The 26,787-nt window shown below is 37.7% G+C and overlaps 1 protein-coding gene across 4 annotated transcripts in view; it reads left to right on the top strand.

Moving 5' to 3' along the window:
- LOC134541668 (uncharacterized MFS-type transporter C09D4.1-like) overlaps positions 1 to 26,787 on the top strand; it is a 92,913-nt gene that overhangs the window by 40,304 nt on the left and 25,822 nt on the right. For 2 of the 4 annotated variants that reach the window (XM_063385283.1, XM_063385282.1), the window contains exons 3-4: positions 15,028 to 15,168; positions 19,770 to 19,994. In XM_063385283.1, coding sequence (XP_063241353.1) covers positions 15,028 to 15,168; positions 19,770 to 19,994 — 366 coding nt within the window. Of the gene's footprint in view, positions 1 to 11,554; positions 15,169 to 19,769; positions 19,995 to 26,787 lie in introns of those variants that run through there. The other 2 variants (XM_063385281.1, XM_063385280.1) reach the window with 2 other exon arrangements.

Raw genomic sequence — 26,787 nt, 5'->3', positions numbered from 1 at the left:
ATGGTAATGCCTGTTGATGATGTTTCAGAATTGTAATCTGTTCGTGATGAGGATGGCACAACTCCGAAGCAGATGTGGGGAGAAGTTGTGAGCTGCCCTGGAAGCCAGTCCAGTAGCTGTTGGAGTTGAGTGGTGTTTGCTGATGGCCAGCCCAGGGAGCTACTCTTCTCGACAACACTGACTTCGAGGAGTTGCACCAACCTTCACGAGATAAGAGTTTAATTAATTGAAACACTGTAAGGACACTTAATTTTTTTTGAAGAACGAAAGAAGTATGGTAATAAACGGAAACCGAAAAAAAAAAAAAAATAATAATTATCAAGAATTTGCACATTGTTTAACGAATACTGAGAAACTAAGAACAGTAATTTAATTTGTAAAGAGAGCTTCACTAACAGAACAATTTTTTTAGAATTGAGAACTCGAGCCTCTGAAGGTTCCTGTGAGAACAAACCAGATAAAAGTTTTACATTTAATTTTATGAATACTTGTTGTTTTAAAATAAATCTTATGCAGAATCTAGATGTATGTTCAGACAGCAAGGAACTAAGAAAATTATTATTTTTGTGAAATGAGGAATTTATAGTTATGGTTTAATGGAAAAAGACAATTTGTAATTTTGAGGTAGCTCGATGGGGCTCGAGCTCTGTGAGGGGAGGGTTATGTCGCGGGTTGAAATTTTGCAGGGTTGTTGAAATCAAATTTAGGGACTTTACTGACGGGACTCTGGGCTGGCTGCTCTGTTCACTCGTCAGCGCAAGTGGCGTGACCATGTAATTGGGGCACGGGGCCGGCGCGGCGCGCTGCGGGCTTGCAGAATTTTGTTTGTTTGTTTGGCCGCGCGCTGGCGCAGCCACGGGCCGCAGTTACTGGGGCGCGCTGTCGTAACAAGCCGCGCGGTGTGGCCTGCACATTGGGGTAGAGGGGGGGTAGTCTTCCCAGATGTTCTAGTTAGTTGTTTAGTAAATTTGACTTCAATAACGAGCTTTTGTTATGGTAGGCGCGGCAGGGCGCGCGAATTTAAGCGCAAGTGAGTGGTGACTCGGGGCTCACTCAGGCGGAGGCTATGCGTCTCACCTGTGGTCACGAGTTGTTAGTTCGTTCGTGATGTAGGAATTCAGGCTCACTCAGGCGGAGGCTATGCGTCTCACCTGTGGTCACGAGTTGTTAGTTCGTTCGTGATGTAGGAATTCAAGCTCACTCAGGCGGAGGCTATGCGTCTCACCTGTGGCCACGAGTTGTTAGTTCGTTCGTGATGTAGGAATTCAGGCTCACTCAGGCGGAGGCTATGCGTCTCACCTGTGGTCACGAGTTGTTAGTTCGTTCGTGATGTAGGAATTCAGGCTCACTCAGGCGGAGGCTATGCGTCTCACCTGTGGTCACGAGTTGTTAGTTCGTTCGTGATGTAGGAATTCAAGCTTTCGGGCGGCAGCTATGGTCGACGCCAGAGGCCACGAGTCGTTTAATTTAAGTTAGGTCATAATGTAGTCGTCAAGCTTTCGGGCGGAGGCTATGGCCCTCGTCAGGGGTCACGCGTCATAGTTTTTAAAATGTAATGTTCGTTCGGGATTTCAAGGGCAGGAGAGGCCCCTACGTTATTTTTTTAAAGTAATCGATCAAGAAAGGCTTTTCGGAAAATGTGAGTATGGACTTATCTTTGTTTTAATTTTAAGTATTAATTATGATTTGAGGTATTCGGAAGGACTAGGGAAGTGTTTAGTGAAGTTCTCTCATTCTCTCTCTTGTAAGGTCGTTCAATCGTTAAGGAAGTAAAGAGATTATTGTTTTAAATTGTAATCCCGCTATTTAAATGTTCTTTAAAATGATGTTGAGTATTTGACTTTAAGAATAAAATAATTTTAATTAAGTATTATGTTATTTTGCAAAATCTCCTTAGTTCAGCTCTCACCAGACATCCTGTACGGGATGACGAACCTATGATCCTAGGTACAGTAAAGTATTTTATGAAGTTAGGACTAGTTGATGCCAAGCGAGTTGTTTCTATGTAAAGAGCTACGATTCTCGCCCCCCCCTCTGAAGGTGGATCGTGACAATATTATTGTTATATCCGCAGAAATTTCTGCACTTTTAAAGAAACGTCTTTCTATGTTTCCATCATTCGTATTGCCGAATCCTGGTTTAGGTTTGTCAACAATCAAGCCACAACGTTTTTGCATTCTAGCTTTATTTTGTGAAACAATTTCCTTGTCTTTGTTTCGAGCTTGCCACTTTTAATTGGCAGTTTATAAATAAGACAAGCACAAAATACATTCGAACATGAGAATACATCAGTGTCGGATGGATAATCCAAATCCCAAGTTTTCAGTATTTATTTCTCTTATAATCATGTCCTCAAAATTATTCAACTGGTTTAAGGTTGCACCACTTATCTGCTTATAAGTGGTTTCTGTAAGTGCATTCCACACTGTTCCATCGATCATGGCAAAGATTGTTTTGTGACTCACTTATATTTGATTTCTTTTTATTAATAATTTTATGTTTTGAATATTTTTTTATTTCTTCGTCAAACCTTTTTTTTTCTGCACTCGATACTCCTGTAGATAGCTTTATAAACACTATTTTTAAAGGTCTACGAAATCTTGTGGATGCAGGACGTGGATTTTTCCACATAATTTGCTTATTACAAACTAGGCTAAGAGTAACTAGACATGATATGAAGACAGCCAAATCACTGGCTTCAGAACCATGAAACGCTTGTTTGTATGAACTGTGTCCTGCGGAGACTTAAAATCCCTATTTTGACATTAATTGCAGCTGGCATATGTCTTTATTCTGAAGGGTCTCAAAGGCAAGGCTCCATCGCTGAAATTAAGCTCTCCAATGAGTGATATAGCAAATATTGCAAAGACTTTATGTATATATATATATGTATGTGTGGGTTTGTGTGTACGTGTGTGGGGGGATAGCATAGCTTCTTAGCTGCTTGAACCATTTTGTATGAGGGAACTTTTTCAGGAGATGTCCTTATGACGTCATATTGATGCCTAGATAATTTCTCTTCCACCAAAACAGCCAGAACATCTTCACCTGACATCAGCTGTTGTGGTTCCGATCGTTCCTCGTAAGCAATTTTGTGTTTCTTCACGCGCCCCGGACTTTCCGTCATTTCTTTAAGGAGTTTCGAGTCCTGTGACTGCCTTCGGCTCGTAAGCTAATTTGGGTAGCGTAACTTAAAACTGAAACAGCAGTAAAATCCCTCAAGACTTTTGTTTTTTTTGTCGTTTTGTTCGTTCAGAGCTCGATTCAAACGACATTTCTGGGCGACCACTTTTCTTAACCGAATACCGATTGAAAGAATTATCTAGCCAAACTGTATTACTTTCTTGATTTTTTTTTTAAATTTATTCTGCATGCCGTAATCCAACGAGATTTATGTTGTGACTTAAAGTATGACATGTTTTCTTCAAATCACTAAAATGATCTTCTTCGCACTTTGTTCGTTTCTTCATTTCTTCCGTTAAGAATCCAAATTTTTCTTTTATTTCACTACCTTCAGATCCCCTCATGATATCCACAAGTTTATTTTCTCTTGATATTCCTAAAATTTAATTTCGTGCCTGAAATAAACAAAAAAAAATAGTGCTTATAATATTCACATTTGTTTCTAGTTATAATTGAAAGTCGTTTCACAAACAAAGTATCAGAAAGTAGCAAGAAACTGAAGCTGTACTATCATTTGTAACTCACAAACAATTTAATAAACCAAAAATCGGAGCTGGGACTCACTTGGAACATAACTAACCAGTCCTATATATTACAAAATAACCTTAATCTTTTTTCTCGCTGCTTGCTTATTTAAATGAATTTAAATAAAGTTGTATCTAAATAATATTACATTAACCCGCCATTCTTGAACTTGAACAATCCATTGCAAAATATTCGAATTATTGAAAACTTGCAACAGAAACTGAAGATGAGCGGGAGGTCCGCGGGTAGGTCCGGCTGGCAGGTCGCTGCGACCGAGGCTTTGATCGGGGGAGGGGGGGGGGGTCAGTCCGGGCGTCGCGTGTTGCACGCCGCTCGAGCTTCATGTGTATTCTTCCGCGAGGTGTTCGGCCCGCCCGCCGCGGGGAGCTGTCGGTATCACAGGCCGGCATTCTCACGGTCTCTTCCCACATGTGCGCCCCATTAGGGTGGAGTGGGGAAAACTTCCAGTTCGTTTTCAACACTCCAGAACTGCTAGGGATCACTCCCTCTTTTTGTTCGGGAAGGTGTTAGAGCTTCGGCAAAGACCAGCGGCTGGGGCCACCAAACCAGCATAGTCACCGCCTCAGCCCCTCTACCGCACTCAGCTGACCAGACAGTTGGCTGTGTCCTGAGCCCTGAGACTTTATCAGCACAGCTGGCGCCTTGCCCGATCACCCGCATCGCAGCCGGAGAAGCTGTGCTGGCCCTGCACTGGAAGGTGGCGCTGTGGAGCGACTGAAGCTCTCACTCCGCCGCCGCGTCTCTGCAGCAGTGCCCGCTGCACTGCGCGTTGCTTTCAAATGGAACAAAAATAATCAGATACGTGTCATTATTTATACATCTGTATGTAAACAACAGTAGTGTTACGTATATAACGTAGGATATAAGGTTTTTATGTACCTAAGCGGCTTAGGTGTGCACCGACTATCGCCCCCTGGAAGCAGGCTAGCCGCCTTGCTTGTCGCCTGCTGGCGGGCCGCCCTTCACCCATCCCCGCGCGGGCCCGTCGCAACTTTCACAAGTTGGCTGCCTGCGCCGGCCACGTGACCAAGTGGCGACTACGGTATAGAACATTCTGGAAAGAAATGTTCGTTACGAGGCTTGCGGGCCAAGAGGCATCCCTTTCTTAACTTAGATCAGGCTGGCTGGCAGCCGGACGGGAAACCAACCAGTTCCAACTAAACCAATGCGGACAGCAATGTCCAAGTGCCCAACACCCACACGGTAGACTCTTTTCTACTCTGTCCAACTCTTCTTCCAGATCCATCCTTCTGTTTCCCGTAACCAACCTGTACGAATAATGCGTGATTTTCGCATCCCGCATGAAAGAGCCCAGGGTTTTCCCTGTGTCTATGCATAGGTTTTACCTGGGCCCAACTTATCTAGTTTTAATATAGAAGACTCAGTGAGGGGAGTTAGTCACGGCGCCGATCGCAGCCGTGGCTGGTCAATCCCCTCCTAGAACATGAAGCATACTACCTCTGAGACGCACTTAGAGTTTTCCCTACCCAGACCTCTCCCGCACACTCATGACTTTAAGTTAGGTTAGGAAAAAGAATCGCCAAGAGGCAGAAGCAGTGTGCCTACTGCCCGAGCACACCGCACCACTGCCTCCTCACCGCTGTCACGGAGAAGATCGAACACTCAGCTGGACTTAAACAATGGGAAGCCTAAGATGCACATCAAGTTCCGTCCCTGCCCGAACATGCCCGAATATTCACCGTAAGCCATCCTCGGGTTTATATATATATATATATGTGTGTGTGTGTGTGTGTGTGCGTGTGTGTGTTTATTTTAATGTAGCTAAACTAACCTAACTAACCGTAACCTAACCGACCACTTTTAATATTTGAATTCATTTTTCCTGCGCAAAAATAAAACAAATCCCGAGGTTGGCCGAAGGTGAGTATTCGGGCAGGGACAAAGCTTGATGTACATCTTAGGTTTCCCTTAAACAATGTCGTCTGATAAGACACCTGTTGGCCCATCTCCGCCGAGGGCGAGTGCAGAACCTGGGACGAGTGAAGAGGTAGCGAGTAACGAGTCACGTCTAAAAAAGACACGCGCAGTACGACTATAGTTCGGGAACTCCGGTAGCAAGTAAGCCAAGGAAACCGAGACGGAGCTTAAAAGCTATAATTGAGAGCAACGAAGTTTGTTGCTACGGGATTCTGCTGGAAACGAGTAACGTTTTCATTCGAGTGAAATTCAACATTGAAACGTAAAGGAGGTGTGTGAATAAGGTCGGCAGGCATAAGGAGCGGGCAGCTGAAATATTTAAGTATTATTTTAACCACGGGATTTACATAGGACGGGTGCCGAGCGTGCTGGGTGTCTTTCCAAGGAGTTGTGTTCGCTGCTGTACGGAACACGAGCGTCATGTACTAGGTAGTTCACTCGGATTGTTTGGAGTCTGCTCAGATGCGAGTTCTACTCGCCGGCCCCGAACTCGCCGAGCGAGTCGGCGGCGAGACGTAGCAGAGAGTCTGGAGGCGGGCGCCGGGTGTGCCGTAGCAACGAGCGGGGTCGAGGCAGCGAGGACATAGCGGAGCGAGTGCAGACAGCGAGTGTCCACTCGCTGCGACCCCGCCACAGTGATGCCGTAATAGGAGGAGAGTGACTTTTAAATTTAAACGCACGATTTCTAGCGGGTATCACCAAAGAAATAACCCCACATAAACAGTTGATCATTTTGTCGGAAATAATGTTATAATTTTTGAAATCGCAATTAAAGAGACGTTTCAACTATATTATAACTGTTTAAGTTGGCGAGATATAATCTGGAAATTCTAATTTTATAAATTGTTTGTATTGAAATTATTTTGTGAGAATCTTTTTAATATTGCGCTGTCACTACCTTGTGTGTTGTGTATGAATTTATGACAGCCGAGGCAGTTAGTAAAGTTCACTTTTAATTAAAGTTCAGGTGAACTGTAATATAATATTGTACATCCTTAATTAAGTTTTCAGAAAATATCTTGTACTGGTAATATTTAAAGCCAAAGTCGTTTTTAAATAATTTAATATTTTATTTGCAGGTGTGTAATTACGTATTTTTTGTGTCCACAGAAAGTCACTCGTTCATGAGTACCTACGACTATACTACGCGACCAAGTCTATGACCTGAGAACATGTTCATTGTTTATGTTTGTTTCAAATTTAGTTTGAAAATAAAATTATATGTACGCAAAGCACTTATCTCGCTCGTTATTAAAAACCACCGTCTAATTTTGCATCTCCCGGGGTACAGCACTGGGAATGTGTGCATTGCATAACATTTATTTTACCATACAGTTTGAATGAATTATATATATATAGAAATAATCATATATGTTAGCATTCTTGAAATATTTATTTTACATAAAACGACATGGAATGTTAATAGAGAATTAGTAACTGCTACTTAAACACTTATTGTGAATATTTATAATAAAATTAAATAAAGATACAGGATACAGACGACAAAGAAAAATACAGACTTATATTACTAAACAGACATTTGACTTAAGTAAATGTTTCAATAAATACTTATTTGTATGTTATACAAATAAAAGTACTTTAAGTTTATTTATTATTAATTTTTTTATTAATTAAAAATACAAATAAAAAATAAATATTGCTAATAAAATATTTCAATTAATTACTGAACCAAATAAAGTTAAAATATTTAGAATGAAACAGCTAGCAGGTATTAAAAATGTGCACATACAAATCCATCACTCTAACAGATAACATATTCTAAGATATAAAAACAAATTAGTTACATTAATATTAAACATTTATGAAAATACGTTACTTAATCGTAAGTTTGTAAGATGTACTAATTTCTTGATTTCTAGACCCACAAAATGGCAAAGCGTAAATTATCAAACTATCAATTTACTAACGTTAATTTTAATTATCATTTTTAATACTGTAGAATGTACATAACACTACACAAGCATGTATGTGATGCATAAATTGTAATATACAATGTAACTCACATAATATTTATAAAAAAGTCAATATACTGACATGTTATTTATGAATTTATTCACTTTCACGTACCGCATTTGTGTGAAGTTCTTTTGGGATTAACATTATCAAGTTAAATACTTATTATAATTAAATAAATTAAACTCTTTTTAAGCCCACAAGAGTTCATTTGAAAAAATAATTTGAAGCCTAGAATTTTGAAAGTGGTTATGTGTAAGTCTGTTTCTTGTTTATGTGAGTTACTTATCAATTTATCTCACGGTATTGTGTATTCAGAGATACATTTCATATTTATGTCCTCACGCCTCTTAGAGAGTATAGTTGGATAAATATAAAAACCATCCGCGATTTATTTTTAATACAGACTTTGCCAATTTTCACATTCCTACTTTGATTTTATTTGTCTAAATCCATATATAAAATAATATCCTTCCTTTTTTAACTTCATTAATGCTATACAACGTAGGGTTTAGATCAGTTAAATAATTTACAAACAATAAACGTTTCATCAAAATACGTTATGCAGTACTCGCTGATGCCGGAACACAAGACAAATATTTTAAACACTATTGATTAAAGTTCCGAACTATATATATATATATATATAATTGTATTTTTATGTGAAAAAACTTTTACCCTGAAGGACCTTATTATTTTAGATAATTACTAAATATATTGCATGAACTATATCCGTCGACGTAAAAATGACCTATGGATGATACTTCAAAAAATTTTAAAAAATAATAATAATACAAGTAACATGTTTATGTAAAAAAAAATCTAAATTGTTCAAACTTACTTCTGCTAACACAAAATTTGTCTTTTCTTTTGATGCATTCACACACTTACTACAAAGAACTTCATTCTTTGGAAAAGAAATATATTTAATTCCAGAATCTTATAGTCATTTTGTAGCGATTTTGACATCTGTACACTGCACAATTTGTCATTTCAACTGCACATATGCGCACATAATTATGTACCAAACAATAACAAAGGTTCGTGCGGTACTTGAAAGGAGCGGATAGCGCTTGCTGCGGCCGAGATATCGCCTCTCCCTGTTCCCGCCCCGCCTGGGACACCCCGGGGTAGGGCGGGGTAGGGCGGGGAAGGGCGGGGCAACTTCTCCGTCGTCACGAGTCTTTCACGCGGGCTGTGTTTGCACTCGGCGTTTATCGGGTTGGCGTTTGTTCGGCAGTCGTCACTTGGCGAATGTTTAAACTTCCGTTTCGAACAATTTGAGGCGACGACAAACAATGAGCAGAAACACTCGGAGAGACCGAGTGATAATTAGACGTGATACGCGCTCGCGTCGTGAGAAGTGAGGTGGATGTTACGTAATTCCTACCTCCAGTGCTGAAGATGCACGCAATCGTAACTCATTTCCAACGGAATCTATATTTAAGGAGACAAAAATATTTGGTATGAAAGCAATGATATTTTCCTCCTATATTTTTACAACTTCCTTCAATCATAACTGCGGCGTTTACGTTATTAATTGAAAATATTAAATAAATTTAAATAATTATTTTTTTACCGTCGATGGTTTTCAGTGAATGATGACAATAAACTCTGCTTTGAAATTTTGTAATACACACTGTTCAGTTAACGAATGAGATTCTTCGTAGTAATCACTGTTAAGTAGAGTTTCAATGGAAACATTGCCGGTAAAATTCTTACGTCTCAGCTTTTCAGTAAATAAAATAATGAAAATTCCGAAAGCTGAGTTTTTCAGTATTTCAGACGTTCCTTTTTTTTTACACTTAAAATAACGTAAATACATTCAGGCTGGTTTCTGAAAAATTCCGTTTATTATTTAAATTACAATGGCTGCCACCATTTTGTGTTTTAATTGCATTGTTGATCCCGTGGTTCTCAATATAAAAAAGTATTTTGAATTTGGATTTTGTGACGCAGTGTAACTTAAAAATAAAACAAATTCGTGAGTTCATCCAAACCCAAGCTTCAGCCCGCGCTATCGCGCGTAAGGGGAGCCGCACATAGAACGCGGGTTACCTGCGCCTGTTTTCACCAGCCGCAACCTGGCCTTCTGGCGCAGGTATGTGCCGCACAGAGGACAGCCAGCCTGCTCAACCAGCGCGATTCAGTTTGCCGTTGGATGTCAAGTGAGAAACATGTCGTCTAGCTCGTCTGATGAAGAGTTCGTTCTTCACGATAATGCCTATAGAAATAGAATACTTATAAAGCATACGGGAATCCACGACATAAATCGAGGAAGTTATAGGTATGGCGAATACCGTCATCTGTTCGGTGAACTGGGGAACGAACCTCGACGGTTCTTTCAATACACTCGTATGACGAGTGAAACCTTGGATTGATTATATTTTGTCGAAAATCGAACACCATTTAATGAAGAACTGGTGCAACTGGCACACAGAAGCAATTCTCCCAGAAGCAAGATTAGTCATTACATTAAGGTAAGTAATACAGAAAACGTTTGATCACTAGAAAATTGATAATTAGGTACTTTTAAGTTTATGCTTGGATCTTGTTTCCAATTTATTTATTAAGTGTTTAAGTACCTACTATTAAAAACAATCATTTATACCATCTGTCTTTTCTACTATACATTTGCATTATTAAGGTAGACTGAAATGGATACAAGAAAATGCACAAAGAACACACTAGAAAAATTATGACTGAATTATAAAATATAAAATATAAAAAATAAAATTAATGTCTGAAGTTTGTCACCAACTGTTATTGTTTATAAACGAAGTCAGATATTTATAAATGCAGTTGCAAACGGATCTGTCATCATATCTTCGCTTGTGGCAGCAGTGTTAAGAGCAGAGGAAAAAGAAGAGGTGATTCGAGATTGTGTCACCATCAGTTCATGTACTCTGGAATATGGATACGCAAATTCATCCACTATGCTTTGAATGCGACTTCTGAAGGCCATTTTCCTCTCATCCGGTATTCTTTTTACATGCGGAATCAAACTTTTAAAGAAATATAAGTCCGCATCATCTTCCAAAGACTTTCTTTGATCACCTTTCTTGAGTAAGTATTCCAGCTTCTTTTCCTCGATTCTTAGAAGGCTGGAGTTGAATTCTTCACTTCTACCGCGTTTCTTAGAGGGTTTTGTGGATGTTGGTGTATATGTGCTGCTGTTGGCCACAGGTTCCTGGTTGAGTTCCTTTTCTCCACCCTCTTCATCATCAATGAACTCATTTCGATTAGTTTCAAGTGACTCTGTTTCAATTTCACTGCCTTGGGGATGAGAAGCAGTGAACCTGTTTTCTTCCCCTTGAGGCCCTGTTGAGGAAAATGCACCAACATTCTTAGGACAATGGCTCTTAGTTTTAAACCATTTTGCAGAAAGGTTTCCTGTGGAATTTCTTGGCGCAACAATATCTTTGAGGAAAAGAAATGATTTAAAAAATGGCCATTTAGAATGGAAATTTGCTTCGTCAGCTCCCATTCCTGTGGCCATACTCGGAATTATCCCACATTCAACAGCAAACTGGTCTCGTTGATGTTTCCATTTCCTCCTCAGTATTACATCTGAAAATATAAAAAAAAAAAATCCTGTACAACACGAGTAAAATAGTTGTGGGAACACTATCAGAGCAGTGCAGTTGATACAGATACATTTTTTGCTAAGCAGTTATATCAGTAATTCATGGACAGTGTCTCTTTGTGTTGATTAATTTATACCTACACATAACTAATAATGATGGAAAATAACCTAAATAACTAGACACTATATCTTTACTATTAAAAAAATATAAGTATCTTAACTTTCTGATTTGTTTGAAAAATGTTTTCAAACAATATCTCTCTTAATTATTGATTTTTAGTGGGTTTTTTTGTCTTCAAATCATAGTGTGCCATTGTCTATTGACAACATATTTTACATAAGTTACATGATATTTTGATTCTTTATTTGCAGATATCTTGCTACTGGATCTACATTTAGGGCTTTCGCTTTTACATTTCGAATGGGGGAAACAACCATAGGAAACATCGTCCGTCAACAGATGTGCTGTGGGATGAGCTAAACTGTGTGCACATGCCGGTGCCAACAATACAGATATTTGAACGTATGGCCACTGTCTTTCAACAAATATGGAACGTATCAAATGTTATTGGTTGCATAGATGGAAAACACATTCGAGTTAAGTGCCCTGAAAAGTCTGGATCCATATTCTTCAACTACAGAAAATATTTTTCCATAGTTCTTCAAGGTGTTTTAGATGCTAACTATAAGTTTGTTGTTATTGATGTTGGTGGGTACGACAAACAAAGTGATGGTGGCACTTTCCAAGCCTCGGATTTTTACAAACTTATAACTGACAATGAACTTGAACTTCCAGAACCTTCATTTTTACCAGGGACCGATGTAAAGGCACCCCACGTATTTTTCGCCGATGAGGGGTATCCACTGCTTCCATTTGTCATGAAACCCTACAGTGGATCCAACCTTAGTTACAAGGAAGAATGTTACAACAATCGCTTGTCTAGGGCTAAGAAAGTCGTAGAATGTGGATTTGGCATACTCGCAAGCAAATTGAGATAGCTGTTAAAAAGCATAGAGAGTGACATAAGTAGTGTAGACTCTATTGTAAAGGCTTGCTGCATTTTGCATAACACCATTTTAGACAAAGAAGGGGTTGAACATCACCTATCTGACGTTCGTGTGTTACCTAGCATACAAAGGCTTCCACCAGGACGTACACCTAACAGTGCAAAAGATGTAAGAGATGTTTTTGCCACATATTTCGCAAACAATCCATTAGTGTATGGCTAGTAGCTACTTTTTGGTATGTATTAAATTAATCTGCAAAAATTTAATTGTAAATAAACACTTTTATTTCTTTATGTAGCTACGTTTTTGGCTTACATATATGTATATAATAAGAATGTATAGCTGATAGAAAATAAAAATTTATCGTATTTTCTGAACAACTTTGAAACAAAGTGTAAAATAATATTGTTGGATTTAACTAAAATTACGAATATATCAGCTTTATATTCAAAAGTTATATGTAAAAATTATTTTCAAAGTGGTTTAGGAATCAAGATCTCGATACAATACACTAAGCAATTTTTTGCTTCGAAGTGTGAGATATTTAAATTAAAATATGCAAACAAACACAGGAAAATAGGGTACTCTCATCAACTGTATAGGTCACTCGTCCCATACATTAAAATCTTCAAGGTTTGTTATTATGAGGGATATAGTTTATGGAAAAAAAACTTTTTAAACCATTTCCAGTGCCACTAAACAACCATCAATTAAAACAAATAGATTATATATAATTAAATTTTTTTACCCCTGTTTCTCTTTCTCCGTAGCTACTAGTAATACAAGGAATTGTTATTACAATATTATTAAATAATAAGGAAAAATAAATACACAAATTTGTTTTTACTCACCATCGATATTCATGTCTGTACTTATCTCTGCCCACAGTTTTGCGACGACCTTCCTGTTGGCATGGGATGGGTTTCTTTTGTCCAATATTGCTCTTCGTTTGTATACTTCCGAAATGAGAATTTCATTGTTTAGTTCACTTTCCATAACGCAAAATTGCAACAATAAATAATAAAACACTTGAAAACTGATCGAGAGTACTTTAAAAAGACGCCTACCAGCGTCAACCAGCGCGGAAAGAATGGTCTGTACATTCCGGTAAGGCAGGTGGAAGAGACGCCCGCGCGACAGGCGCCTGCTGAGGCAGGTAGCCTGCTTCCTTTGTGCGCGCTGCCATTTGAAAACAGGGGGACATTCCACAAGCTTGCCGGTCGCTGGTCGAAGCAGGTTCGCGCTGGTAACGCAGGCGCAGGTAACCCTCGTTCCATGTGCGGCACCCCTAACAAGTTGGCACTTTGCGCCTCTGTACTGCTAAAAAAAAAATTCCTGACAAGGGTTGACGCTTGGATTTGGATGCACAATAGGGCCTCGCGTTTTTTTTTGTTAATTTTTATTTGCATTCCACGCGTAAAAACATAGTATATATCTATATGCGTACGTATATATCGATAGCCACAGGATCACGTTGCTACGCTAAAGCACAGCTCGACGGTCGCAACACTGCACAGACTACCGAATGTAACCCATAAACGGTAATTAGTCAGAAACCAGTACAAATTTAAATTTTCAATACAAATACAAAAATAATAAAATACAAATAAATAATAAAAATACAAATTTTCAATGTAAAAAAATAACGTATGTACTACTGAAAAACATCATTTTTGTAATTTTATTATTTTATTTACGGAAAAGCTGTGGCGTAAATATTTTATACATTATCAAATATTTGTAGCAATTTGTACTTATGTAAAACTCATAAAACAAAGAATTACAAAAAAATAGTTAAGAGAAACTACACACTTAATTAGTCTAAAGTATACATTACCTTACTTTCCAGGCTTATCATATCCCTTCTTTCCATGTAAAAATAAATGGTACTGGAGAGAGAAAAAATTCTTTCAGTGATATCCTCGTGACATCTTCTGCGAATTGTTCAACCATCACAGACCCGCAAACAAATTTTCTCTTGGGGTAAAACGTATACAATTTGTTTTTTTGTTTTTTTTAATAGCATGGACTGAATTCAATTAACTTGATGTAGAAATTGGTAATTTAAATTAGTTGTAACCAGAAACGTATTGTCATTCAAGGAGTTCGTCTCAACAAACGATTCTCTGAGCTATCTTTTTGATGTCATTACTTTGACTTCTTCAACTGTATTTTTCTCTTATAGGGTTTATTCTAACACTTACGATTTGAATTTTATGTTGATTTTATCGCAGATAATCCAGGTAATCTCTCACCAAAAAAAATATTATTATACATATTCACATGTTTATATACAAAAAAAAATTATAATATAAGCTAGTAGAATTCGAGACAATTGACGTATTCGTGCAACATGAGTGAGATCAGACAAAGATGAACCCAGAGTGGGTCCATCAAGACACCCGGCGCCCTTGAAAACAAGTAGTCTCGTTGACTCTTCCAATAAGACCGGTGACGGATTGACGTGCAGAAATGCGGATGGAGATTTGCTGAGACAATGTTGGTTGCCCGGTGGCTGATGTCATGTTTGGGAAGCTGCTTATCGAAGGCCGGGCTGTTTGTTTCACGGCTGCTATATGTACCAGCGGGCGGGTGGAAGCGGGGGCCGGTGACACCCGTCGGGCCATGTGGAACTGAGCTCCGACACGAGCATGTCCAAGCCGCAGGAGTACTCCAAGGTGCCTGTGGCGGCGGGCGACGACCCATCGTCGTCGGCGACCGTCAAGGTGTACGGGCGCCGCTGGCCCATGCTGCTCATCTTCTCGGCCTGCATGCTCGTCAACTGCTTCCAGTGGGTGCAGTACTGCATCGTCCCCACCATCGTCGCGGGCTACTACGGCGTCGGCTCCACCGCAGTCGACTTCACCTCCGTGGTCTACCTGCTGGTGTTCGTGCCCTGCATCTTCCCCGTGTCCTTCATCCTCGACCGGCTGGTGAGCCTCGCCGGCCCGTGCCAGCTGCGATCCTCCGTCTGCCGCGCGCGTCCACACTCCGGACCGTGGTTCCCAACACGTTCCTCGTGCCACGTGTTTGTCGGGTCAGATAGTGTGTGACGATGAGGACGGCCTTTGTCCATCTTCACCGCGACCAAGGGCGCAACAACAGGGAAGGGGGGGGGAAGGGTATTTTGCCCCCCCCCCCCTTTGAAACCTAGAAGTGGGGGCAAACGGGGGCAAAGAAAGTGCTGTGTAATCAATTTTTAGATAGTAAAACTGCTTAAATAGCACCATTTTCCACCTTGAAATACAAATTTTCCCGGGGGAGGACCCCCGGACCTCCCGCTTCAATAGGGGGGATCGATGATTCTTTATAGAAATGTTTATTGCCCCCCCCCCCTTTTGGAAATTTAGTTGTTGCACCCCTGACCGCGACAATAGCATTTTATATTTCATTTAACCATCCAGTCAAAATATTTGTCGGTGAGTTTCATGATCAGTTAAAATCGAGGCCAGCCTGAAACTCTCCGAAGAATGCTGGGTAACTTCATTCTGATTGGCAGTGAGCGAGCGTTTAGCAATTATTGCGATATTTAAACAGCAATAGATTATTTTGAATTTTGCCTTTGGAGAGCTGTGGCAACGTCACTCTTCCCGAACATATTAAATCATACGTATAATATCGATGTCATATGATTATTTAATAATTAATACCAAAATAATTTTCGCCCTGTTTAGATGGCGTATTGGTTTATGCTCCAGTTTAGTTTGGCATAAATTTATATATTTTATTGTCTCACAGAAGTAGATTTTTTTTTTAAGATCGTAACTTGACCTCTAGGTGACAAGAAAATTACCTAAAAATTTGCATTAAATTTTAATACTATGGATGCTGAAATCTTCTGGTAGCAATAACCTTTTTTTTTCACCAAGACAGAAACGGTAGATGTTACAGTCATGAATAATCCACGCAGCAATGTGTTTTAGAACGCTTTGTTGTCAAATAAAAAGGTATATTAAGTTTTACAGCTAGTTAAAAATTTATTATAGGCATTGAGATAGTAAATAAAATAAAAGTAGTATAATTACTAGTAAAGAGAACTAAGTTTTAAAAAAATGTCTAAAAATGGTTTTCATTAACACGAAGGTATTCATTGTGTAGTTGAATGTTTAATATTTCTATTTATATGCAGATAGTGCAGATATTATATTTTCTATTTTAATGTTTATGGGTGACTGAAAGGTATAGATATTCAAGTATTTGACTCTTAATTCTATATTTTTGTAATGCTATATACTTTATTAGTAATGGTACTGGAATTGTATTTACATACATGCGTTTATAGCGATTTTTAAATCTTTGAGACTGACAATTTGTAAGTATTAATGGGTAGTTAGTTCCATGAAACTTTCAGTGAAGATTAAATACTTTGAGCGAGTAGCTAATTCATAAATATAATATTACTAATGTGGTATATTCGTTTTAGTGATATAAAATTATGAAATGTTAGATATTGGACATGACTTACGGACACATTAACATACAAAAGAGTGTGTGTCCTTTATCTATATCCGCCAAGCAAATCCCGTAAATCCTTGGGTTTATGTTGTTGCTGCTGCAAAGGTAAGCCATGTGGTCGTTAAAAAGAACAAAACATTCTAACTTCAGTATGATTACAAACTAAATTAGCGTCACTTCTTACGTTACTAACTAATAATAACATATTCCTGTGATTTAAACAACTGGCCAGTGATTTCAACGATGGGCCAGCAATGATATATATCAAATCTGCATGCATATCGCCATGTATCTGCAATACGAAAAGTGCACCCATGGCTTCCCTTGCGCAAATTTCAGGATAGTGCTAATATTGAAACTGATATAAATGTATATCGTAATTTATATTATCCATAAGCATAGCAATACACAAAATCAAATGCCAGGTATTTGAAGGTTTCATCATCAAAAAATAATCGGGGTTGAAATTTTGAAAGAGGTAGAGAATAAGCCGATTTATTTTTACGAATATTGCGTGTGCCAAATTAAAATACTATTGCCTCCTTTTAACTGCATTAAGGAGCGTATTTAAAAAAATAATCCCTTTCGGCGCATTCTACAGGTGAAGTTATATGTATTTCAAAGTGCCTTATTCTACTGGATATTATAGAAACTTCTGGAACATTTCTTCAACATTTCAAAATGATCGATTAAACATATACTTAGTTTCCATGAAGTGAAAATGTTTCGAATGTTTTAAATTCAATGCAACCACCATCCAGTATCTAAAACTTTTGTCTGAAACAATTCTATATAAGATTAATCATTGCTGCAAGGGGTTGAAATAAAAACAACATTCAAAACTTGCGCACTATGTACTATCTATAATTTTCGTCATAAATAAATTTTGATACGACCAAGTGTGTAAGAAACAGAGACTGAAGGACAAAAAGTATTAACTCCTTTAGTAGTTACAGAATCAAATACTTTATAGTTTATTGTAATAAGATTTAACATGATCTAAAATATTAGACTAAAACATTTTTATGAGACGAACATTTAGTGGAAGGGGTTTAAAAAGTAAGGAGTTTAAATAAAAATAAAATTAAAACATCATTACGGCGTAGGCCTACCCTATCAAATTCGTTCAAACTTATTTCAAAATTTCTAAAAAATTGGTCCAAAATAAATTTGTATACGACCACTTAGAAGTGCAAAGTTTATAATTTTTGAAGGTAAAAATTCATAACTATCTTATTTGGTATAGTATAAAAATCTTCCTAAATTATTAAATGCTGAATACACTGAATTAAAAATTCGAATAATTTCCGCTGCATGAAATATGAGAAAATTTAAAATCAGTCATTTTGGATAATTGTATTACATTTACTATAGAATGTAATGTAAATTAAGTTCTCAAAATGTTTCAGAAGTTTCTAGAAGTTTCCAGAACGTAGCAGAAGAAACAGTACTTCAAAATCTACGTCCCCCTTTAAAACAAGTTGAAATATTTTTTTTTACATAATTAACTGTTTCATTGTGTTTAGTTACATGCATAGTCTTAATAAAATCAACTCCCCCTTTTTCCTCTCTTTCGAAGTAAATGAAACTAAGGCATCTTTATGTTTTATTACGATAAAATTTCTCAAATTCCGTATCATTTAATTTGTAGTTTGTAGATATTAGAAGACTTAATTAAACAAACTGAAAACTTTTAATATCCCTCTATTTCCCGCAAAGCATGGAATAAAATAAAAGCGTTATGTTTATTTTCAATATATATTATATTATCAATATAATATCTAAATCATACAAACCGCTGTAGTAATCTAGTCATATTCGTTTCCCCAAGAAAACAACACTTAAATCGTATTCATCATTACAAAATATTAAAGATCAAAATCTTTATAGTAAATATTAATTAAATTTCCATTATAATTGCAAATTTAAAATCTAATACATAAGTTAATTGCGATACATGTTCGGTTTTATGAAAACACGCATACTGAGTCTTTAGAAAATGTAGATAAATATTTGCAAAACATAGAATAGGTAGGTCTAAACTTTGTGTGTTTAAACTTATGCCTAGTTCATAATTTTAAATTTAATCGACTAAGTGAAAGTGTTCATTTTGCCTTTCTTTTTGACAATAGTACTTCAGTGTCACCTCTATAGGAATATTTTTTTCGGAAATTAGGTTAAACGACTAAGTAATGTACAGTATGTCCGAAAACGAATGTCCCGGGTGTCCATAAAAGAATGTTTCAGTTTCAATGGTCTACATTATAACTGTTTAATTTAGACTATTTACAACAAATCATACATAAAATTGAAGGTTAACTAACCTAGTTTTTTTTTCATAAAATTGTTCAATATGTGCACCTTTAATTATACGGCACACATCCAACCTAAAATCCGGAGCAATGAAAGCGATAGTGTCTTCAATTCTGTGTCTCAACCCTGGCCAATCATTAGGTAGAGGCGGAACTTAGACACGATCTTTCATATAGCCCCAAAGGAAAAAAAAAATCGCAAGGCGTAACGTCAGGCGAACTTAAAGAGGCCAGCGGAAAAGAGCTCTGTCATCGCGACCATTTTCACAATTAAACTCTAAAACGAAACGCAAGTTGAACTGAAATTTGCAGATTCGCAAATTGCAGAACACAAGACTTTGACGCTCAGATTCAGATTCAATGGGTTTTTTTATTAATCACAAATTTTTTCACTTTACAGATTCGGTATTTATACGAGACACTCCAGCACTCAGTTTTCTTTTGCCTAATCCAATTTATATATATATATATATATATATATATATATATATATATATATATACACACATATATATACAGTTTCTATAAGGACTTATTAAAAAAAATTATTTGGATAAAAGGAAGATTAAAAAAAACTATCATATTGTCTTTTGGAGCCTTTTTTTGGCTGAATGTCTTGGTTTTGGTGTAATACCTACAAATACATGTGCACTACATGCCGCTCGGGAGCGGCCGGTCTGCGCGGATGGCGCTTGTCTAGAACTGAAGGCTTGCAGCTGACAGAGTTAACGAAGACCGGCAGGTGAGGGATGGCGCGCCTGCCGCAGGGGCTGCGCTGGGCCACGCTGCTGGGGGCAGGCCTCACCGCGGTCGGCTCCTGGGTGAAGGTGTTCTCAGCCGCGCCGGACCGCTTCGCCGTCACGTTCACCGGCCAGGCGCTGGTGGCCGCCGGCCAGGTGTTCCAGCTCACCTCCTCGCCGCGCATGGCCGCCGTGTGGTTCGGGCCCGAGCAGGTGGCCACGGCCTGCTCCATCGGCGTCTTCGGCAACCAGGTCGGCCCTAGCCCCCTGCCCCCTGCCGACACTACACGTATTGAGGTCAATACAAGAGTCATTTTAACAAAAAAATTGGTTGTCTGTAAAGTCGGTTTACGGACGATAGTTTAACGTGACAACGTTATACCAAAATGAATAAAATTGAATCATTTTTATTGAATTATCACTATTTTGTATGGATGCAAAGAAGGAGTGAAATGAAATCTACAATTTAATTGATAAATCTACTTTTATTTGCACTCATTAATTCAAATATGTTTATTACTTTAACGAACAGATTATTTAAACTATAACTTTTATACATGTTTGCTATTCAACTTCTTCCAATCTGTGTTATTCTGTTAATGATAGGACGATGATAGGAAAATTAGGAAACGAATGGGAGTGTTTCAAGTTTAATGTGCCTCGAAAAAGTCAAATCGATGGTTGTTCCAATCGAGTGGAAGAGAGATAGATGCGGCGCAAGCGTACAATGAGCGTAACGAGACCCAGCGTAACGGAACAATGTTCGTAACGGGACAATGAGTAATCCTTTTTCGTGCGTGCAGCCGGCGTTCATCGATTTATTAGACGTTGTCACGTCAAAAAACATTCTTAGTTCATAAGTTACGGAATGGTGTTTCATCGGAGTTCTTGTCAATGTTGTTTCGGCAGCTTTGTGGACATATGCCGAAGTGTGCACGTGTGTATTTTTTTGCAATTAAAACTCTAGTTACTTTGCGAAAATCCAATTTTTTTTTTTTTTTTCAAACAAAAGATAAAGCATTTTAACATGGTGTTTTGGTTGTCCCGTAATATAAAATAGATAATCTTAAAAAATCCATGGTGAATATTCTCAGCAACGAACGACCGGGAAAAAAAAAATCAAGGTAGCCAACGCTTACCTTCAAAATTTAACCATTTTTAGGTTGTAAGGTTGCTAATAAATACCGCTTAATTTGCTGATTTTCAAAGAAAATAAGAGCGTTAGTTATAGTATTGAGTTGCGACTCTCTATCTTCGTTGCTTTGTGGCCTAGCTACAGCGTGTCTCATCCTTGGAGCGCATTTACTCTCTCTTTCCAGTGCTGTCCGAGTTTCGGTGTGCGGTGTTGCCAGATACACGCCATAGAGCACAAAAGTTTGAGACATATCTTCAAAAATAAATTATTTTATCTTATCTCTCGGTATACAGCATTTGGTGTGAGTATTTTCGTGAAAATGGAACGTAAATCGATGTACGGAAATTTGAGACCCACGTGTAGCAACATAAATCCTTATGTAGTCAATTTCGTAAAATTATAGATACATACCAAACGTATTTGTGTGCCAAATAAAACTTTGTGATAGTGAAATTACCCTGGAATATATTTGGTAAAGTGTTATATTTATAGTAATAAGTAATCCCAAGTTTGAAAATACGTTAGCAATATGGTATTACAGTATGTATAATTCACAGTCTCCTTACTAAACACAAATTGTACCCAATGCTTAATGGTAGGACACACACTTGGTAACCTGAATGGACTGGATTCAATCCCGACACAAATTTGTTTACCTTTTTGAAATTAAATTATAATATAATTATATTATAATATTATATAATATTGTTGGATCAGCTCAATAAGCTAAGGAGTGTTTTTTAGGAACCACATGAAGACTAATTTCAGTCGTTTAAGGACATATCAATGTACAAACGTATTCTTAAGTATAATATGTATTTTAAAAGTTTAAATTTAATATTTTAGTAGTGCCATAAAGTATAACTCATAAAATGTGCGAAAACTTTAGAGTATTATTATTAACAAGATGAGAAGGTATTTTAATAAAATTACTTGTCATCAATTGCTGGGATCTAGTGGACGACAACTATTAGTTTAAAAAAATTTCTTTTGGCACAGCCTACAGACGTAGGTAGATTTTAAAGTAGCTATTTATTCTAGAAATATTTTGGCAAATTTTATAAACTTCTGGAACATTTTAAGAAATTAATGTACATAACATATTAAGTTTTCCAATATTACAAAATGATCGATTAAATATTTGCCCATTTTCCATGCAGCGAAAATATTACGAATAATTTTAACTCAATGTATCCACCATTGAATAACTTAGATCGAATTTCATATTATATCCCAACTAAGGTAATCATTTAATTTGTTGATCTTCAATCACTATTTTTCATCCCTTGCACTTACGTGGTCGTATCAAAATTGGCTCTGCACCAAGGTTTAAGATAATATTAAGATGGTTTACAATAAATTAGAACAAATTTGATACTAAGAAAGTTTTGAATTATTTTTTATTTCAACCCCTGTTTTTACCAGAATGATTTGTTTTATCAAAAATAATTGTTTCAGCTTAAGTTTAAGACGAAGTTTAGGATTCATAAAATAAATTATTATGGATTTGATAGTATATCTGTTTTAAAAAGTATTCATTATTTATGTCAACCCTTGTTATTTACACACCTTACGGTAACAGTTGGTACAAAAAATGTATTTTAATAATAGTTTTAGTCCATAATTAGAAAGTTAAATAAAAATAAGAATAGATTCGGTAATGTACATGGTAGGAAAGTGTTATTTATTTTCTGAATTCAACATCAGGTTTCATCAACCCCTTGCAATAATGGTGTGCATTATCAAAAATTGTAACAGACAAAAGTTTTACATAAAAATTATAATATTTACAAACAAATTTAAACGAATTTAAAGTGTGACAACTGTCCCGCCTCATCACTCTCGCCTGATTACTGAGGGGAACGAGTTGATATTTTGGTTCCAGAAGGTAAAACAATGATTTCGTCCAGGCGTTGGTTTCTCTGTTTTTATTTTACTTGTGGTTATTTGTCATAATATAGAGCTACATCGTGTGAGTTAATTAACAGAAAGCATATACAACATGGAATTGAGATTACATTAATACAAGAATGGGCCAGCCCTTATTAGAGAACTAACATAAGTAGATTTAACAATTTTTAATTAAAGTTCGTAATAAGTAAACACATTAAATTATCGTAGTGAGGTTCTTGATTTCAGATCGAAGAAACGTCGTGGTTAGATGCTAGTCCGAAAAACGTTAAAAAAAATTGAAAGGTTGGAGTTTTGGAGATTGGTGTATGTAGTGGGACAGCTGACGAGATGTCTGAGGATCTGGGTCATCTGCCCCGATGGAAGCTGATCCGGTCCTTGGTAAAGTACCCGGGTTCGGTACTCGGTGCCTGGGTCCAGCACTTGTACTGTGTTGCTTGGTCCCTGTCTGTGAACAGATCCAAACACATATGTTTAGGACTGAATCACAGACAGTAGGTGGAATAGGCAGAAAATTCCTTCCTTTTAGTTACGATGACAGGTGGGGGAGGGGTGGTGCTAAAAACTCACCAAACAGGATGATGTCTTCCAGGGTCTGCCCGATGGTTGAACTTGAACAGGCGAGCGCGACGCAGATAATCCATGATTCTAAAAAAAAAAAAAAAAATCTACGATGACTTACACATGACTACTTTAGCTAGATTTACGTGGACTGACTTAAGGCCTGAACACTACTATGGTGGGAACATCCCTTGTCTAATCTGATCACATCTTAAGAGAACAACACGGTGAGGCGTCCCGATGATGTCTGGTTCTATGCAGTCTGTCCTGAATAGCGGCGCGCAGTGCAGTAAGTTAGGGACGGCCGAGACTCGTAATTAAAAGCGATGTTAACGGAAGAAAAAGGGGGGGGGGAGTCTTCGGCTTTTGAACCGAAAGGTTCCGAACATTACCGAGTAACTTGTCGAGGAAGGCAAACTTGGATATCTCGAAGTTGGTGGTGGTACTGTCCGATGTCAGCGCGATCAACTGAGGTGTGGCTGAACCAAGTAAAGATCGACTCGCTCGGGGCAGCTGGGAGCAGCATTGGGCTTATGGGACAGACTAAGCCAGCTCTCTGGTGGCCTAAAAGTAACTACGTGAACTGGTTACTGCGGGAGACGCCATAGGGCAGGCTTTCCGCGGGCGTTCAAACTCCCAGGGGAAGTGATTCGCAAAACTACCGCTAGATGGCATAAGCATGTGCATTTGGGACTCGTGTCGTGGCCTTGGGGACAGGCCGAGCCTGGCCGGTCAAAGCCCCGGGGGTGGTGTTCCCAGGAAAACTTGGATGTCAGTGGGAAAGGTGGTCTACAAGACCCGGAGGTGTGACTATACTTTGACGAAATGATTCGCGATCATGTCAATGAGTCAGGCGTCAATGCTCGCGTCAGGCGAGGTCTAGGAACTGCCCCGTCCTGGGAGCTTGCAGGGCCTAGCAGTTCTCGTCACTAATCGGAGGGGAATCACAGGAGACGTCCGTGCGCCAAGGCGGGACTAAAAGGATCGCCCTGCTGGGTCACTGAATAGTAGCAACAATCAGATCTAGAGCTGGGAAAATTTGTGGAGACGAGTCTGACAAAAGTTGGATGGGAGTGTACACGAGGAGGAACAAGTTTAAGTTCATGCAGCTTAGGAATGATTGGAGACATTATTTAAGTTGAAAAAAAAAAATTCTAATTATAATTGTGCCAAAAATACTAGACGGCACACAACTATGGGAATTACGAAATTTTTGTCATTCAACCCCTGTTTATTCCACCCCATGCATTCATTGTAGATCCTATGAAAAAAATATTTTAGACAATATTTGTAGATAATAATTCAATGTTGTACAATAAATTAGAACGAATTTGATAGTGTACACTTTACGGAAATTATGCATTTTTTTTATTTTACACTTGTTTTTTTAACCCCCTGAAGCAGTGGTTCATCTTATCAAAAATTGTTTCAGACAAAAGGTTTAGATAAAAATTATAACTTGATGTAAGTTTTTGGACATACGCCATTGCTAAGAATTTTTTCTGTTGAAGAAAAACTAATAAATAAAATAAATAAATAAAAATAAAAATACTCAAAAAAAGATACAAAAAACACACAAAATTAAGCAAACAATTTCTGTTGTCAACAAGGATATGAACACCACAAAATATTCCGAAACAGGAATATGGTCAGCAAACAAAGAAAAAACAAAGAAAAATGTACTAAGAGAACGAAAAAATCCCCACAAATGATGACAACACAAAAATATTGAAACCCAAAATAATTCAGCACAACAGTTGAAGCGAGACAAAAAACATGACAAAACGAAAAAACAAACAAATACAATAGTTTTACCTAAACAGAAACAAGGCGAGCAAAACTGTTTAGGTAAAACTATTGTATTTGTTTGTTTTTTCGTTTTGTCATGTTTTTTGTCTCGCTTCAACTGTTGTGCTGAATTATTTTGGGTTTCAATATTTTTGTGTTGTCATCATTTGTGGGGATTTTTTCGTTCTCTTAGTACATTTTTCTTTGTTTTTTCTTTGTTTGCTGACCATATTCCTGTTTCGGAATATTTTGTGGTGTTCATATCCTTGTTGACAACAGCAATTGTTTGCTTAATTTTGTGTGTTTTTTGTATCTTTTTTTGAGTATTTTTATTTTTATTTATTTATTTTATTTATTAGTTTTTCTTCAACAGAAAAAGTTCTTAGCAATGGCGTATGTCCAAAAACTTACATCAAGTCATGCACTCCCATTGCACAAATCTTTTAAAGATAACAAAAATTATAACATTTACAAACACAGTGAACCAATTTGATGGTGTACCTATGGACAGAGTTATGATTTTTTTTTTGTCCTCCAACCCTTGTTTTTTCCACCCCTTGCAGTTATTGTTGGTCGCATCAAAAATAATATTAGACAAAAGTTTTTGCTATTACTCATACGAGTTATAATATTTCAAACTATGTGATAATTTCTTTATTATAGGAGTTACAGCATTTTTCTATTTTTCAACAAACCTTCATTTTTACCTCTTTGGTCGGAAATGGCCATTCGACCGAGATTTCTCACATTTAGATTTTATATATTAGTTTGGAAGAGATTTTTGAAAAATTGCGGCAGTTATCGTGTCCGCAATATTGTTATATATACATATATATATACTTTTGATTTGACGGTGGTTTTGGGGTATATGGACCATGAAACGAAAAACTATATAAAAAAATTCCGAAAGTCGCACCATAGTAATCGCTACAATTGGTAGTATTTCTTCTAAATCTACCTAATAACTCCATTTTTTTTTTCTTTTGAGAATCAACAAAATGTTTTGACTCCGTTTTCGTCCCAACACAATTTTCCTGTCTACAAATCATAGGGTTTATTTTAAGTTTATATTATATCTTGTTATGACTATTTTAGTTTACAAAATGTATTCCAGGATAGTTTCACTACCGTAACGTTTACTTTGGCACACCAATGCGCTCAGTACATCCCGCGATATACGCGACACATCCGCGGGTGCATGTGGCCGCACCTGTATCCGCCATATTGAGGACTTCGGCTCGTAACTACAGCAGTTTCTGCATGCATGCGCGTAGGACTTTTAACCTGTCAACTTCCCACTGTGTGATGCGTGCTTATTACATTGCATTTCAGGTGCATATTAAAATTTCACCCTCAAGGCGCCTGAAGAACTATAAAGCTACGGCCACACAGAGCGCTATGCTCGCTATGTTCGCGATGTTCGCTACGCGATCACAATATAGCCAGCTGCATCTCAGGTGCCACTGGCCACACAAAACTGTGTTCGCTATGTTCGCTATGTGCGCAATGTTGGCGACGTCGCCAGGTGTTTGGTTCTCGGCTATTTTTCTAAAACGTCGCTGACTTCGCGCATGCGCAGATAAACAAAAACATCTGTTTTCGCGCGGAATTGTGCTGTAGGTACCCTCTTCAGTGTTTACATTATTAGTA

The sequence above is a fragment of the Bacillus rossius genome (assembly GCF_032445375.1).
Source record: "Bacillus rossius redtenbacheri isolate Brsri chromosome 4 unlocalized genomic scaffold, Brsri_v3 Brsri_v3_scf4_1, whole genome shotgun sequence".
In the NCBI taxonomy this organism is placed as follows: domain Eukaryota; kingdom Metazoa; phylum Arthropoda; class Insecta; order Phasmatodea; family Bacillidae; genus Bacillus; species Bacillus rossius.
Note: the sequence above shows the minus strand (reverse complement) of the source record. Positions and strands in the feature narration are given on the sequence as shown.